At 42.2% G+C, this 17,850-nt stretch overlaps 1 protein-coding gene across 3 annotated transcripts in view; it reads left to right on the forward strand.

Annotated features, from left to right (window-relative positions):
• Positions 1-17,850, forward strand: part of LOC122563062 (transcription factor SOX-13-like) — a 180,029-nt gene that overhangs the window by 146,436 nt on the left and 15,743 nt on the right. For all 3 annotated transcript variants that reach the window (XM_043716425.1, XM_043716424.1, XM_043716426.1), the window contains 6 exons: positions 990-1,066; positions 2,995-3,160; positions 6,783-6,821; positions 9,567-9,682; positions 13,866-13,962; positions 14,204-14,371. In XM_043716425.1, coding sequence (XP_043572360.1) covers positions 990-1,066; positions 2,995-3,160; positions 6,783-6,821; positions 9,567-9,682; positions 13,866-13,962; positions 14,204-14,371 — 663 coding nt within the window. The remainder of the gene's footprint in view (positions 1-989; positions 1,067-2,994; positions 3,161-6,782; positions 6,822-9,566; positions 9,683-13,865; positions 13,963-14,203; positions 14,372-17,850) is intronic.

The raw sequence follows: 17,850 nt of genomic DNA on the forward strand, positions 1-17,850 counted from the left end.
ATAAAATCATGAGGGGCGTGGATAGGATAAATAGACAAAATCTTTTCCCTGGGATCGGGGAGTCCAGAACTAGAGGGCATTGGTTTAGGGTGAGAGGGGAAAGATATAAAAGAGACTGAAGAGGCAACTTTTTTACACAGAGGGTGGTGTGTGTAAGGAATGAGATGCCAGAGGAAGTGGTGGAGGCTGGTACAATTGCAACATTTAAAACTCATCTGGATGGGTATACGAATAGGAAGGGTTTGGAGAGATATGGACTGGGTGCTGGCAGGTGGGACTAGATTGGGTTGGGATATCTGGCTGGCATGGATGGGTTGGACCGAAGGGTCTGTTTCCATGCTGTACAAATCTATGACTCTATAAATGGGACTGGATTTATTTAGGACATCTGGTCAGCATGGACAAGTTGGACCGAAGGGTCAGTTTCTGCGCTGTACAGATCTACAACTGTAAGGAGTACTTGGCTGTCCACTGCCATTACCTGTAAGGCTACAGACCGAGAGCTGGAGAGTGGAATTGGGCTGGATCTTTGGCTGGCAGAGGCATGATAGGCCATTGGCCTCTTTCTGTGTCATAAATCAAGCGAGGAATATCAGCAAGAGCTCTTGGCTGTTATCCAGTGACTGGTTCGGACAAGAATGGGATATTGCCTGAGGATAGGGATTGAGCAGTTTAAACTGGCCCATTGGTGAAATGTTGGGAGCAGTCAGTTCTGTCAAAAAAAGGTCTCAAATGAGAAAATTGAAGTGAAGAAAGGGGAGAAACTTCATGGTTTTTATTTGCATGGTGAGCAGTGGTCTGCTATCTCAATATCTAACTCCGTTATATTCAATAGGAGTGATGGGCTTGCAGACCCAGGTTTGTCTACTTCAGGACCCTAGGCAGTGAAAGAAAGTCTCCTCTATTTCTAGGGACTGGGTAAGAAGATGACTAACGTTACAATATTTAAAGTTGCAGCATTTATATATTTGTTTCTTCTACACCGTCAGATGACTATGCTCTGCAGCTGATGCCAACCCCTCCAGCAGCCAGGAGGACACCAGGACTAAGCCCTGCCCATACACATGTGAGTCCAGTAGGCAATCCGTGCTGCGATTGAAGAGGGATAACATGGAATTTGGCTCTGGAGTTCGCAACGTCTGAGATTGTAGTGTGAAAGCTGTGCTGAGTAACTCGTTTCCCTTGCACACTGCAACAACAACAGCATTCACATTGATTGGTATCTTTAACAGAATGCAACGCCCCCAAATACCTCAGAAGAGTGCACTGTAGAATTTGCACTTGGAGGGACCAGACAATCTAGTTTGCAGTGAAGGTTTGTCACAAACATCACAGTGGATCAGGGAAAAATAAAACGAGGAAACTGGGCTTTTCAAGATTTGGAGATGCCGGTGTTGGACTGGGGTGTACAAAGTTTAAAAATCACACAACACCAGGTTATAGTTCAACAGGTTTAATTGGAAGCACACTAGCTTTCGGAGCGACGCTCCTTCATCGGTTGATAGGCTTTTCAAGCAATTGTTGTTAACTCCCTAAAAAAACTGAAAGAACTGTGGATGCTGGAAATCAGAAACAAAAACAGAAATTTCTGGAAAAACTCAACAGGTCTCAAAAAGGGTCACTGGCTTAACTCTGCTTTCTGTCCAAAGGTGCTGTCAGATCTGCTGAGTTTTCCCAGCAATTTCTGTTTTTGTTAATATTAACTCCCCATTCACTACAAAGGTGTGAATCTAGTCACATCTCTATAGATTCCTACTCCGCATCCTCATTTCTGTATAATAGGGTGAAGTTAAGATTCCTTGCTCCATGCCTTGGACGAAGTGCTAAATTAGAGCAGTGTTCACATAAATCGGAAAGATTCAGGAAGCATAGGAGGCTCTTCTGTTAGTCTGACCAGAATTCCCATCTCCAGTAGTAATTCCAGACTATAAATAAAATAAATCTCCATTGTCTTTACTTTGTGGGTCAATGCTGCATTAGAATGGCTGAGCAGTTTTTCAAAATAACAGTCACAACTATTCATGTACAATTGAAGTAATATTTCCCACTGCTGATGTGTACAGTGGACTTTGTGTTCTTTTGTTGTTGAAAAGAATTCTTCACATTAGATCAATGCCTCTAGCAATGTTGTTTTCATGAAGCCCTAATTAAAACATCATGGGAACTATCTCCATGTGAGTAAATTGCTTTGGTCTCTAGACATTTGATTAGAAACACAAGTTTGCATTGTAATTGTTATTTGTGTTAATTCATGGTTTAATCTGCGGTTTTGTTTTGATTCATGATTTCTACCCTATGATTTTCAAGTATGGAAGTGGTTACCTACTTCCTCGCTCACAATCCCATTTCAAGAAAAACAAAATGGAATCCTGTGATCGGGCAGTACTTGCTGAACAATCTAGCGTGTGCTAGTAGCTACAGTAACAAATGATTCAGGATAATCATTCCTATTGGCACTCATTTATACTGAATACAAGTGAAATGCAGGGACCCCTTCGCTACAGACAAAAGGAATCTTTTCAAATTTTGCAGCTTTTTCACATTACCCAGGGAGTTTGGTAAGCTGAGAATGTTTCACTGGCATCACCACTAACTGGGGTAATTCACTGAAAATCAAACTCCCCTATTCCCAGAGTCCCCACAAATGTCCAAAGTAATATTTTGAATGCTAATACACTCAATTCCCCTCCACTGTCTGTGGATCTACTTACCAGCTGTTTCCCAAATGTTCTATACAGTCGGCCTGTTGTTGTAGTCTGGTTACTAATAATCATCGATTTTAAATGTGAAAATCATTGATAGGGTGACTTTAATCAAGGGAAGGTGGAGTAGAATTTGCTGATTAGAGAGAGATTCTCAACTTTAGAGAGATTATCCTTAATTTATTAAGATGTTTTTATTGTCATCTTTGACATTCTCCATCTCCAGAATGTTTGTGCGAAAGCTTGTGGCTTTGTTGGAAATTCGCACTTAATTCTCTCTCCCTTTTTTAAGGAGGAGGCTTCTCAGCCATTGAATTTGACGTCGAAAACTAAAGGTACAGACACGTCAAAATCCCCCTCACCTCCGCAGGCTAAACTCAGAAGAGGACCCTCCCCATCAAGCTTTGTGATCCCAGCAGAGTTACAATCCAGCACACCAACCTCCTTGTTAACTAGAGGTAAGGGCAGACTTACACAGCTCTACATGGTTCGGCTGCTGTTGATGGTTGCTCATTGGTGCTGCCTGGAAAGCAAACTGCTCCTACCCATTGCTGACTAATGAGGAACATTCAGCCAGACGCTTTGTCTCTTGATGGTGTGGTCAAAAGGCCTGTTGACCTCTATTACGCTAACTCACGACAAGTGCAAAAAGAGGCCATTCAGCCCAATGAATCTGCATCGACCTCCAAAGAGCATCCCACCCAGACTCACCCTATCCCCGCATTCATCATGGCAAATCCACCCCACCGACACATCCTTGGAGGCAATTTAGCATGGCCAATCCACCTAAACTGCACATCTTTTGGACTAGAGGGAGGAATCCCATGAGGATACTGGGAAAATGTGCATATTCCAAACAGACAGTCACCTGAGGCTGCAATTGAACCCGGGTCCATGGTGCCGTGAGAAAGCAGTGCTAACAACTGAGCCACAGTGGATAATAAAAGGATGACTGTCACTGCTTGTAGAACCAATATCCCACCACAATCAAGCATCTAACCAACATCAGGCAGATCTCTTAGCAAATTTGCCTTTGGCCAACTTCTACCCTTTGACATTCCCTGCTCTTCCATCCGATCTGAAATATCTCCAAACGATCCACTTGTTCCTTCAAAACACTTAGTTGTTCTTAAAAGCTCTTTGATCCAAACAGGATAGAAATTGCTACAATGATTTGATTTAAACAAAACATGTTTTTTCAAATACCTGCATATCGATTGTTCAAATTATATCTTCTGCAACAAAAAAGAATGAGGAGAGAGCACGAGAAAGTTGCATCATCTGCTGAGTGTAACCTTTCAGAAGGGCAGTCTTTTGGCAAACTTGATCATCTAATTTGATTCATACCAAGGATTCCATTATAAAATGGTTCCTGTAAACTGCACGCATTCTACTGGCTTGTTCAAAACTTTGGCTTTGGAAAACATCTTTTGAGATGTGTTTACACAAATGATATTGCTTTCCTGTGTGAAGTTGCAACTTTAAACTGCAGTAAAACTGAAAATACTGGAATGACTCACTAGGTCCAATTGCATCTGTGGAGGGAGAAACAGTTAACATTTCAGGTCCAGTATGACCCTTCTTCAGAACTGAAGAGAGAGTTGGAAAGGTGATGGTTTTTTTTGCTGTAATAAAATGTGGGGATTAGGAAGGAAGGGGTCTAGGGAAAGGTTAAAGATCACCAATGTCTCATAGCAAAGGGCAAAGGGAACATGGTAGAGGAAGAGAGAGAGCCAGCCAGAGAAGATGTTAAAGGCAGAAAATAGGCCAGCTCTGCTGAAAGTAACATAAAAAGTTGGCAGGGAAAACAAAACAGAGAACTACGTGTTGAGTCCAGAAATTATAAAGGAAATGGGGAGAAAGTAGAGGATTGGCACTCAGTAATGATGCACTTCCAGCAAGCTGATACAGCATGATGGGCAGATTATCCCCCTTTTGTACATTATCTGCACTGTGAAACACTTAGAGTATACAAATGGAAAATGAGATGCCACTCCTTGTGCACTGAACTTTACTGGAATATCGCAATAGACCTAGGACAGAAATGTGAGTGCAGTACAGAGAGGGTTAGTTTTATACACGGCAGTTTCAAAAGGTTTGATTTGATAGATAATTTGTCACAAATTTTCACTGAACTACATCGAGATAACATGGGAAATCCCTCATTCGCATATACTGAGATGCTTTACCGATATAAGTGTCTTTTAGTTCACATACCCTCATTCACAGGATCTCCAACTCCTTCATGATCCCAGTCCAGATCTTCGTCTTTTCCTTTTGGAATGACAAAAATCTCATTTTTACCATTTCTTGAAAGTCCTGTTTTATTATCTAACCAAAATCTAAAGGCTTTTACCATTTTAATGAATCACCCCCTGGTCGACTTCTATTAGATTAGATTAGATTCCCTACAGTGTGGAAACAGGCCCTTCAGCCCAACCAGTCCACACCAACCCTCTGAAGAGTAACCCACCCAAACCCATTTCCCTCTGACTAATGCACCTAGCACTGAGCAATTTAGCTTGGCCAATTCACCTGGCCTGCACAACTTTGGACTATGGGAGGAAACCAGTGCAGACACGTGGAGAATGTGCAAACTCCACACAGACAGTCACCCGAGGCTGGAATCAAACCTGGGACCCTGGTGTTGTGAGGCAGCAATGCTAGCCACCGTGCCATCCACTCACAAAGGAATTTCTTTATCTCAATCATTGGGATTTAGATTAGATTCTCTACAGTGTGGAAGCAGGTCATTCAGCCCAACAAATCCACACCAACCCTCGAAACTCATTTGCATTCTTGGCTATCTCATCTGCTCTCTGGTGAATTCCCACATAACCTCTAAATACAGTTCAGCCTTTCATTTATGTTGTATTTGATCTATGCTCACTCTGCTTGGTTGGTTCAGCCTGGGTGCTGATGTGGCTAAACTAAACAGCTGCTACAAGATGCCAAAGCAGGGATAAACATGAGTACAGGCATTTTGAGACATTTCAAACACTTTAAATAAAGGTGGCCCAGTGGCTCACTGGTTCCTCCCACAATTCAAAGATGTGCAGGTTAGGTGATTTGGCCATGCTAAATTGCCCGTAGTGTTCAGGGATGTGTGAGGTTAGGTGCATTCGTCAGGGGTAAATGTAGCATAATAGGATAGGGGAATGGGTCTGGGTGGATTACTCTTCGGAAGGTCGGTGTGAACTTGTTGGGCCGAAGGGCCTATTTGCACATTGTAGGGACTCTATGATAAATCTGTTGCACAATTAGAAATATCTCTATCTCTGCATTGCTCTGAAACATATAAAATATACAACCAACCAAGGAAACACAGCAGTAGCCTTCAAACAACCAGAGATGATATTCTGGTGTCACTAGACTAGAAATACAGAGGCTGAGAGTAAAGCTGTTGGAGCATAAATCCCACCAAGACATCTGATAGAATTTAAACTCAAGAAAATCCGGAATTCCAAGGCTAGTCTCAGTAACGGCAACTATGAGAACTGTTATCAATTGTTGCAAAAACCCATCTGGTTCATTCATTCCTCTTATCCGTCTCTGGGTGACTCTTAATTGTCCCCTGAAATGGCCTTCCAAACTTTGTTTTCTCATGGCAGACAGCATGCATTGGCATATCGGAAACTTAACAGTCTGGGTATAGGGGCTTACAACCATTGATCCACATCCCATTGCTTTGTGCATTTTGAAATTGTCACTAATAGAAGGAGAGGTGATTTTCTCAATGCGCTGCTTGTAATTTAAATGGGTAAACCAGTCCTTTTATCATTGTGCATAGGGGGAACATTCCTCCCACAGAAAGGTTTTGATGCGTATGATAAAAACATCAGCTGTTTTGAAAAACTGTTCATAAACATTCTGTTTCTGAATCATTGCACCAATTATCTAACCCATGTAGCCACCTTCAACCATGCTAAAGGCAGATGTGTGTACAACTGACCAGCACTTAGCAATGGGTAGCTGTGTCTTTGTACCTGACTGAGGCGATGATATGTTGGTCGGGATGAGGTCAGATCTCTGTGTTTCATAGGGTACTAACTCTCCTTTTCAACTGCCTTTCTTCAATAGAAATGATAAGTAAAGACGTTTTCTGGAGGAATCACTGGGGTCAGTAACTGTTCATTTTTACGTTTTAACCTTGCTTTTAAAGCCAATTGGATAGAGTATTTTATGTTGTTGCTTATTCTGTTGATATTATTAGAAACATAGCAAGCTCCTCCAACAGCAGACAAATATTTCCTGTCCTGTTCAAACTGTGTCCTGTCAGTGATCCTGACTGCTGTGGTGCAGGAGGCTCTTTGTGCTATTACTTACCAGTAGGGTAGCTTTGCTTTACTGGTACTTTAGAGTAAGGCCCTACTCATGTGGAGGAGGAAAGCTTGTGAAACAAGAAGAGGCTGTTGTGTTGAACATGTTAGCAACTCAGTACAACTCATTACAGTCCTACTGTAATGGGCATTGCTTCAGCTGCTCTGAGGAGGATCTTTTGAGATCCGGGTGTTCCTTCACAGTGTGAGGCATCATCAGAGTAGGGCGATGATGAAAGCAATCTTCCTTGTTAATTCTTCCAGACTCCTCAAGCCCTGATGGCACATAAACCCAAGGAGTTTTAAATGAACACTTGACACCTATCTTCACTCAGGAGAAGGAAGACGTAGGTACAGAATTTGGGAAGGAGGACTGTGAGACTCTTGAGCAGATTGACAGAGGGAGCGAAGAGCGTAGGACATTGAGGGGTAACCTTAGAGGTTTATGAAACCATGAGGGGCATAGATAAGGAGAATAGCAAAGGTACTTTCCCTAAGGTGGGGGAGATCAAAACTAGAGAGCGCAATTTTAAGATGAGTAGAGAAATATTTTAAAAGGGACTTTAGGGGTAACTTTTCACACAGAGGGTGGTTTGTATGTGGAATGAACTGCCAGAGGAAGTGGTAGATGCAGATCCAGTTAGAACTTTTAAAAGGCATTTGGACAGGGTTTAGAGGGATATGGGTCAAACAAAGGCAAAAGGGGCTAGTTTTAGTTTGGGAAACTTGGTCTGCATGGATGGGTTGGAGCGAAGGGTCTGTTTCTGTGCTGTATGACTCTCCTAATGTATCTTTCAAAATTCTTCCTTAGATTTTTAGCCCCTTCTGCCTCCTCAGCTCATTCTGCAATTTGCCTTACCTTTACTGAAAGATTTGTTGTAAAAGGTTACTTAAATAATTAGAATCATAAAATCATACAGATGTACAGCACGGAAACAGACCCTTTGACCCAACTCATCCATGCCGACCAGATATCCTAAAATAATCTAGTCCCATTTGCCAACTCCTGGCCCACATGCCTCTTAAATGGTGTAAATGTACCAGCCTCCACCACTTCCTCTGGCAGCCTATTCCATACAGCACCACACTCTGCATGAAAGATTGCTCCTTAAGTCCCTTCTAAATCTTTTCTCTCTCACCTTCAAACTATACCTTTCCCACCCCAGAGAAAAGATGTTGACCATTCATCCTGTCCTCATGATTGATGAGACATATCTTTGTTGATGTTTATTACTGATACTGATGATGAAAACTGTTTGTTATTTCATGGCATTCTAAGTTATTGTGATATTTTCAATTTTCACTCTTTTGAAAACAAAGTCATTCTTGGAATGTGTAGTTACACTGGCAAAGCCAAAATTTATTTCCCCCGACCTGCACTGAGGAACTAGTTGAGTGGTTGCCTTCATGGCCCAGTGATAGTAAAGTTGACGCAACTCAATGTTGAGATTTGAATGCAGTTAATAGTCAGCCAGTATGAGGCTGTGGTCACATACCAACAAGACTTGGTAATCCCTGTTGGTTCCAATCACACTCTAAAAGACATTAGTGAATGATTGGACTTTCACAACAGTCCAATGGGTTTATGATCACATTTATCAGTACTAACTTGTAGATATTTTGTTGTAAACTTTGTTCAGATTCTCAAACTGCCATGGTGCGATTTGAACACCCATCTCTCGATGATAATTCCAGGCCGCAAGTTCAGTAAAATGGAGAGTGCATTACTAAATCCCAGCAGGCTTTCTCTTGCCACTTCCAATTTTAAAACATTTATTCACGGGATGTGGACATATTTGGCTCGGTCAATATTTATTGCCCATTCCTAATTACCCAGAGGGCAGTTAAAAGTCAACCACATTGCTGTGGGTGTGGAGTCACAAGTAAGCCAGACCAGGTAAGGATGGCAGATTCCTTCCCTAAAGGACATGAGTGAATCAGATGGGTTTTTCCCGACAATTGACAATGGATTCACGGTCATCATTAGACTCTTGATCACAGATGTTGTTGAATTCAAATTCTCCCATCTGCCATGGCAGGATTCAAATATGGGTCCTCAGAACATTAACTGGGTCTCTGGGTTAACAGTCCAGCAACGATACCACTAGGTCATTGCTTTCCCTTAGTTTCTGTCAACATTCCCGATGTCCCTTTCTGATGGCCTGCTTCCAACTGCTGTAGATCCACTGGAGTTGAGAAAGTTCACCGGCATATTGCTCATTTTTGCCACATGAGACCATGCAGGAGAGTTCCCTGACTGAACCTGCTCTTGTTCCTCACAACCATCCACATACTTCCACTTTCCTGCATGTCCCACTGACTAATGCTCAGGAGTATTTCTTCACCAGGAGCATCCTTCCATCCACCTCGATCGAAACCCAATCTTTCACTTGACATCCAGAAACCTCTGCCTCTGAAGCTGTTGTTGAGGAGTGAGGCTCTTTGTCTCCGATTTTACAATGTTTACCTTTTTATGTTGGCAGAATGAAACATCTGGCCATGAATTGCCCTCAGTTCAATATTTGTTTTGTCTTGTGTTCTCTAGGTTATGCCATTGAGCAGGACACCATCGGGAAGGTCATGCAGAGTCCAAAGCAGATCTTTCTCGGGAAGAGTCGGGCTGTGGATGGTCCAGCTGTAAATAATAGCAGGAAAGACAAGGTCAGTGTTAGAGTGAAGTTTGTGTGTTCAAATCTCTTGCCTCTTCACCCAAGTAGTGAAATTCATTGAGTTATAGAGTCATAGAGATGTAAAGCATGATCAGATATCCTAACCTAATCTAGGCCCATTTGCCAGCACTTGGCCCATATCCCTCTAAACCCTTCCTATCCATAAACCCATCCAGATGCCTCTAAAATGCTGCAATTGTACCAGCCTCCACCACTTGCTCTGGCAGCTCATTCCATACACACGCCACCCTCTGCGTGAAAATGTTGCCCCTTAGGCCCTTTTTATATTTTTCTCCTCTCACTATAAACCTCTGTCCTCTAGTTCTGGACTCACCCACCCCAGGGAAAAGACTTTGCCAATTTATCCTCAACAGGCCCCTCATGATTCTATAAACCTCTATATGGTCACCCCTCAGCCTCCAACGCTCCAGGGAAAACAGCCCAAACCTATTCAACCTCTCCCTATAGCTCAAATCCTCCATCCCTGGCAACATCCTTGTAAATCTTTTCTGAACCCTTTCAAGTTTCACAACATCTTTCCTAAAGCAGGGAGACCAGAACTGTTGCCCATCTCCACGAACCCTTGAACTGAGTGACTTCCTGGGGCCATTTCCAAGGGCAGTTACGAGTCGACAATGGCATTAATTTAAATTCCTCACTTGGCAATGGGGTGGGAAGAACATTTATGAGACTTCCTGTCATGAACTTGATCAAAAATGGAGCAAAGTCCACTTGCAAGATTCAGCGGTCCAAGGCAAGCGAAAAAACAAGTTCCTGACCCTACACCCTTCAGCCCACCCTCCACCACCAAACGGTGGGGGAGGGTATTATTTTCCACCCAATATTTGTAAAGCATATTTTGGTGGAGGTGAGCAGGAAAGAGGCCGAGAGATTTGGGACCCAGGAAGCCAAAGAGGTGATTGCTAAAAGTCGACCAGTTAAAACTGGGGAAGCTTGAGAGGCTGGAGTTGAGGGAGTAGAGGTCATTCTGGGACTGTTCGAGATGAGGAAGAGTGACCAGGGAGCACTTTAAAACTTAGACATTGGTTCCCAATCTGACCATATTGGTCAGCCGTTGGGGTGATGGGTGAATGGGGTTCATGCAAGTTAGGATACAGGCAGCAGAGTTTGGATGACCTCTGAAGGTTAGGTTTAGGACTACCGCTGGTGTCATTGAGCCGAGAGCTAACAATGGCATAGATGGTGGTTCCACCAGCAGATGGATTGCTCGCTGTTGATGACACAAGGATGGAAGCCTGCTTTCTTTGGTGCTTGTTCAGAATCTGCTCTGTAGTTGGGTGTCCCCTGTAACCTTGGCTTTGCTATCTTGATCCACTCTGTTCTACGCACCTGGCTGCAGTTTTCTGTGGACTGTGTTCTGCATTGATTTGATTCTTTCATGGAATATGGCTGTCACTGGCGAGGTCAGCATTTGCTGCCCATCCCTAATTGCCCTTGTGGCTCGCATTTCAGAGGGCAGTTACGGATCGATCACATAGCTATGGGTCTGGAGTTACATGCAGCCCAAACAGGCATAGCAGATTTCCTGTCCTAAAGGAAGATTAGTGAAGAATTGCTGATAGATTCATGGTCACCCAACCCCATGATGTGGTTTCAATGCCAGATTTATAAAACTAAGGGGAGACAGTGGCTGAGTGGTATTATCGCTAGACTATTAATCCAGAGAGCCAGGCAATATCATGTGGACCGTGTTTAAATACCATACTGGCAGATGTGGAATTTGAAGTCAAGAAACATCTGGAATTAAAAATCTAATGATATTCATGTTCATCGTTAGAAAAACTCACCTGGTTCACTCATGTCTTTTAGGGAAAGAATCTGCCATCTTTGCCTGGGCTGGCCTACATTTGACTCCAGACCCACAGCAGTGTGGTTGATTCTGCCCTCTGAGCAATTAGAAATGGGTAATAAATACTAGCCTAGTTAGAGACACCTGCATCCTGTGAATGATTGATTTTTAAAAAAAATTGAATTTAACAAACTGCTCTGCTAAGATTTGAACACATATCACCAGACAATTTGCCTCTAGGTTCCTGTTCCAGTAAACATTATCACTATACCTCCAGCTTCTGGGTCTACACCTAGCTAGGCTCTCTCTCTCTAGACCCTTACTCCTCAATGCTCAGCCTTCTCTCACCCTGGGCGTATCATGTTCTCTAACCCCTGGGACTCAGTCCCTCTCCCTTGCAGTGTGATACTGTGTCATCATTTCCTGGGATAGGTCACTGGAGATGGAGCCTCGCTATTTATATGTATCTATACATCTGATATTTTTACTTGATCTAGCCTACATGTACGTTCACAGTTGTCACAGAAGTTAAAGATTTAAAGAAATACGCGAAGTTTCCCAATTCACCTGTCCTTTCAACCCAGGTCGACAAAGAGCATGGTCTAGGTTTTGTACTTAACAATAATTCTTATATATTGCAAACAAATAGATTCCAGCTACAGATAAATAATTATCCATGCACACACACAGCCCGCAAACACACACACACACAAAGATCTGGGTGTTATTGATAGAGGTTAAAACTGGGAAAGTGTTAAATGGTCCCTGTTCACAGGGACATTCCTGCGCAATGACTTGTGCCACTGTATCAGGACACCGCTTTTCAATCTTCCATCACCAGATGCTTTCCCTGGTTTGGCACAAGGCACAGTGTGGCTGGTTTGCGCTTACAAATAATCACTGATAGCTTTTAGCAACTGCTTAAGGCAAATTAAACTGGTTGTCTTCAGGTTTAAATAGGCTTTTACGGCAAAGAAGAACGAGCCCCAAAGCTGGTGGAAATCTTAACAGCTTCACCCTGTCTTGTTCCTAGGCCCATGCTGTGAGCCAATCACATCACTGTCGGCAGGCAGCAGGCCTTTGGCTTCAGTAACTTGTCAGTAGTTCACAGATCAATCAGTTATTTGTTGCTAGCAGGCTTCCATTTGTACACATTCTTGGTTCCAGCTCATGTGCACCTTTCCCTATTCCTCTTGGAACCAGCAGCTGTGTAAACAGTAACTTCACTGAGCACCAGGTTACTTACTTTCAAAAATGTGCAGTAGCCCTTAGCTTTAAAACAGTTCTTTTCCCATTTCAGTTCATAATTAAAAATACAGGAAAATATAAAGACACGGTGCTTATACACACATTATACCCACCCTTGGGTGACTGTCTTTTTGGAGTTTGCACATTCTCCATGTGTCTGCGTGAGTTTCCTCCCATAATCCAAAGATGTGCAGGTCAGGTGAATTGGCCATGCTAATTTGCCCATAGTGCATTAGTCAGGGGTATATGTAGAGGAATGGGTCTGGGTGTGGTTACTCTTCGGAGGGTCGGTGTGGACTTATTGGGCCAAATGGCCTGTTTCCACACTGTAGGGAATCTAGTCTAATTTAATAAGTATCAGAATCAAAGCCTCTAGCCTCCTGTAGACAAGGGACAGTTCCTTTCATTATAGGGTACAAGCACAGTGGTAATGCCACTAGATTTGAGGCCCAAGGCTAATGCTATTAGGACACAGTGTTTAAACCGAGGTTAGTGGAATTTCAACCTTATTCGTAAGAATGTGGAACATGAAGCTAAATTCAGTGATGGTGACTATTAAATCATCATTGATTGTCGTAAAAAAACCTATCTAGTTCGTTAATGCCCTTTAGGGAAGGAAATCTGCCCTTTTACCTGGTCTGGCCTCCGTGTGAGTCCAGACACAGGGCAAAGTGATTGATTCTTAACAACCCTCTGAAATAGCTTAGTAAGTCATTGAGTTAAAGACCAGCATGGTTGGTCAATAAACACTGACCCTGTCAGCAAAGCCCACATCCCTTAAATTAAAAAAACTCAGTGCATTTCCTTTGAGAATATAGGGCTTAAATTTCCACAAGTATTTTTTAATCTGAAGATTTTTTTGTTTACAAACTAAATGGTTAAAGTAATGAAATGCAAGGTTGATAATGAGTAGTGTCCTCTCCCTAACCTTAAATGTGTTATGCATTGAACAAGATTTATGCCTGAAGGGGTTCCGCTGCGTAACTGTGGTGCTGTTGATGGATTTTCTTTGCTTTGTCCATAAATGCGTCACTGTCTTCCTGTTATAATTTACCGTCACGGTTAACTATTCCTCAAGTTGTTAACTTTAACCTCTGCAAATGTCCTGCCTTTTCAGGATTCGAGAGTTACAGAGTCATCTCTTGTGAAACAAGGAGATGACGGGAAAGCAGCGAGTGGGAACGAAGATTTTAACAGCTGCAATGACTCTGAAGGTGTGTAACACAATAATGTTTATTCCAATAGGAATCACTGAGGTGCAGTGAGTAGCCATTTTGATTTCACTCCAGGCAATGGGTGTGAGGTTAAATTCCACTCTTTATGCTTTCTTGATTTGTGTGTCATGTTAATGTTTCTATTTGAGAGAATGCATTGTTTTTATCACCCTGTCACAATGCTGTTAATAAAAGCCCTCTGGTATTCTGAGTCATTCACTAATGTATCTGTTTGCATCAGGAAACCTGACTCTGGCAGGATCAAAAGGCTACGAGACCAGAGGTGGCAGCAACCATGAACACATCAAGCGACCAATGAATGCCTTCATGGTATGGGCCAAGGATGAGCGACGGAAGATTCTTCAGACTTATCCTGATATGCACAACTCCAGCATCAGCAAGATCTTGGGTAAGACAGCACCTGTTTGGGAAATGTTGAGATAGCACAAGCGTATAGAAGACATTGTTTCTTGCCCAGGAAACTGTGAACCTGGAGAATATGTTATGCTCTGGGGGCATTAGTCAAATGGAGCTCCCCTGTGTGAGCCTGTTGATCATGCATAGCACACTGTTTAGCTTCTTTAGCTCCGTGAGAATAGTTCACCGTGCTTGAATTGAAAGAGTCATTGAGAGAAAGAAAAAACAGTAATACAGTTCGTTCTGCTATAACACATGTTTCTTCAACACAAACTGGCTTTAACGCGATTGAAGAATTTAGACCATTGTTTGTAGAACACAGACTTTCCTTACCTGAATTGGCTGTAACACGATTCTGGCCCCATTAGTTTAGGTGGCACTGTTTTTTCTTATAACATGAGATCGCATGGGAATGGAACTATCGTGTTATATCAGAACCAACTGTACTTGGAAATGAATGTACTGGTTATACTGGACCATGAGTCCAACTGGTCTGTGCTGTTCACAAGGTTTACTGTTTCCTTGCCTTCTGTGCTGTCTGCTATATTGGAAATCCTAATCTTTCCAATGTGTAGTCTTCTCCAGTAGGGCTCAGAATTGATCAAAAACAGAATCTTCTCAGTTCCTATTCTGATCACTTAATGGGTATTGTGTTCAGTAGTGATGCAGAGGGGTTGGGTTCCAGTCAGTGAGAATGTTGAATTGAGTTTCTATTGACATTGGATGTAGATTTGTTTGGTGATATTTCATCTGGTTCTTATACGTTAGGAAAAACTATTTCATACTCACAATGCTGAAACTTCATAAAGTGTATAATTGCAACTCTCCATGTGGCTGAAAGACTAATACCTTGTATTTTGGCACATGACAGTAATGCAGCAGTAAATGCAGCACCTTAGGATATATGCTCACATAATAAATGGTTCCTAGCTCTTTACAAATAATATAATAAAAGGGTTAATGCAGTCAAATGACAATTCAGCAACTCTTAGCTCCCCGAGGATGGGTGTGACAGATTCAGCAATAATCCCAATGAAGAAGGGAAGAACTTACATCTATGTAGTGCCTTTCATGACCTCAGGATTTCCCAAAGGACTTTACAGGCATAGTAGTATTCTTGAGGTTTGTAATGTAGGAAAGGCAGGAGCCAGCAATAAAATCTCACAACCCAGCAACATTACTGACCAGTTTGTGATGTTGTTTCGGGATAAATATTGACCAAATTGCCAGGGAGAACAACACTGCTTTTCTTTTGAAATATTGCCATGGAATCTTTTACATTCATCAGAGCCATTTAATGACTCATTGGTTTAATGTCTCACCTGAAGAAACCTCTGACAGTCTTGTACAGGACTGTTAGTCTGATTTTTATGCACAGTACTGGACTGGGACTCAGATACTGTTCTCTCTGCCTGGATGAAGAGTCTTAATAACAGAGTCATGGCTAACCCTAAATAAATACAGCATCATGTTACAAGGAAGGTCTTGTGCTCTGACTAGGTGCAGTGTATATAAATGATCAACTAGTGCAATAAATGTTATCATCAGCATCTAATCCATGCGTTATATAATGGGTGTGAACATTTTTACCCATGGCTTTGAAGGGAGATATTTGTCTTACCTTGTTTATCTATAGGTGTAACCTTTTGCAGAGACAACACCTCCTCTGCCATGGATACCAAATCTTTCCATCGACAAGGCTGGTTCTGTCAGACAATGTACTGCTGCTGTGAATGGAAGTTTAATCCTTTTGTATGTGAAGTACAAAGCCTTGTATTTATCCACCTCCTTCATACACCTTTCAATAACATTGCAAAGTGCTGCAGAGGCGATAATTAACTTTTGAAGTGAAGTGATTGCTGTTGGACAGGCAAATCCATCAGCCGTTGTAAACAGAGTATAATCTCACCAAAAGCTGTGACATACATTGAGTTGCTGTGTTTCACATGGTGATGATTGAGGAATATAGATGTGCACCTAGTCAGTAGAGGGTAGTTCCATCTCTGGACTGGTTCCTGCTGGATGGTAACCATCAGACAGTGGGTCACACACTCATCTTCAAGCCAGATGCTGTGGCTTCAGCCACTTTCCAGAGACTTGAGTATGTGGTGGAGATTGACCATCTGGTACTGAAGTGAGATGTTAAGGTAAAGCCGTGGCTGCCATCTTTCAGATAAGCCATTAATCTGAGGCCTTTGGTGCCATTTGAAGGGGAGAAAGAAAATTCTGATCCGTGCTCTGATCAACCTAAAGAATATGACCTGATCATTAGTGTCACTGCCATTTATGGGATCTTGCTGTGTGCAGATTGGCTGATATTTTTATCCACATCGCAACACTGACAATTCTTCAACAGTATTCCATTAGCTATGAACCATCTGAGATAAAGAAAGGTGTTATTGAAATGTGAATTCTTTCCTTGGAGCATGGGTCCATTGGCATTAGAAGAGATTGAGAGGGGTTGAGCCCTGGGCTGGGCAATCACTCTGATGTAACTGAGCTTAGATGGAGTGACATCTTTTCAGAACAATCAACAGAACCTGTCCAAAGTGAGAGGGCAACGACAAATGATGGAACAAAAACAAGTGAGAGATGGACAGAATTATCTCCTTTCCCAAAATCATTGCTAGTAACTGAAAGAACTTCATGACCCAGTGGAATATTACAAGAGTAATAAATGAATACACAGACAAATTGGGGGCAGGAGTAGACCATCCAACCCTTCGATCTGGTCTGCCGATCAATAAGACCCTTAATGGATCTGACTATTCCACATTCTTGCCTACCCCCAATAACCTTTTGCCCACATAGTAATCACACTCTATCTACATCAACCTTAAAAATATTCTAAGACTCATAACCCTCTCTTTATCTCTGTCTAGAATCAGTGATCCTCTATTTTACAACAGTGACCTCTGTTTCTCAATTTTGCCACAAGAAACATGCTCTCCACATACTCCCTGTCAAAACCTCTCTGGCTCTTAACTGTTTCAATCAAGACGTCTATTACACCTCTAACTCCCTGCTGATACAAGCCCTAGTCTGACCAACCTTTCCTCATAAGCGAACCCACCCGTTTCAGGTATTAGTCTCGCAAAGCTTCTCTAAATCGCCTCCAATACATTTACAGGCTGCCTTGGATAAGAAAGTTAAAAATCACACAACACCAGGTTATAGTCCAACAGGTTTAATTGGAAGCTCACTTGCTTTTGGAGTGTCGCTCCTTCATCAGGTGATAGTGGAGGACTCAATCCTAACACACAGAATTTATAGCAAAAATTTACAGTGTGATGTAACTGAAATTATACATTGAAAAATTGATTGTCTGTTAAGTCTTTCATCTGTTAGAATATCATGACAGTTTCACTTCTTTCATGTGTAAATCACAAAACCTTTCTTTAAAAAGTTGCATTCTCGGGTTAGCTGTTAACAATGGTGATAGCTAGACAATATGTTGAAGGTGTTGGCCCC

Source organism: Chiloscyllium plagiosum, chromosome 26 (assembly GCF_004010195.1).
Source record: "Chiloscyllium plagiosum isolate BGI_BamShark_2017 chromosome 26, ASM401019v2, whole genome shotgun sequence".
Lineage (NCBI taxonomy): Eukaryota > Metazoa > Chordata > Chondrichthyes > Orectolobiformes > Hemiscylliidae > Chiloscyllium > Chiloscyllium plagiosum.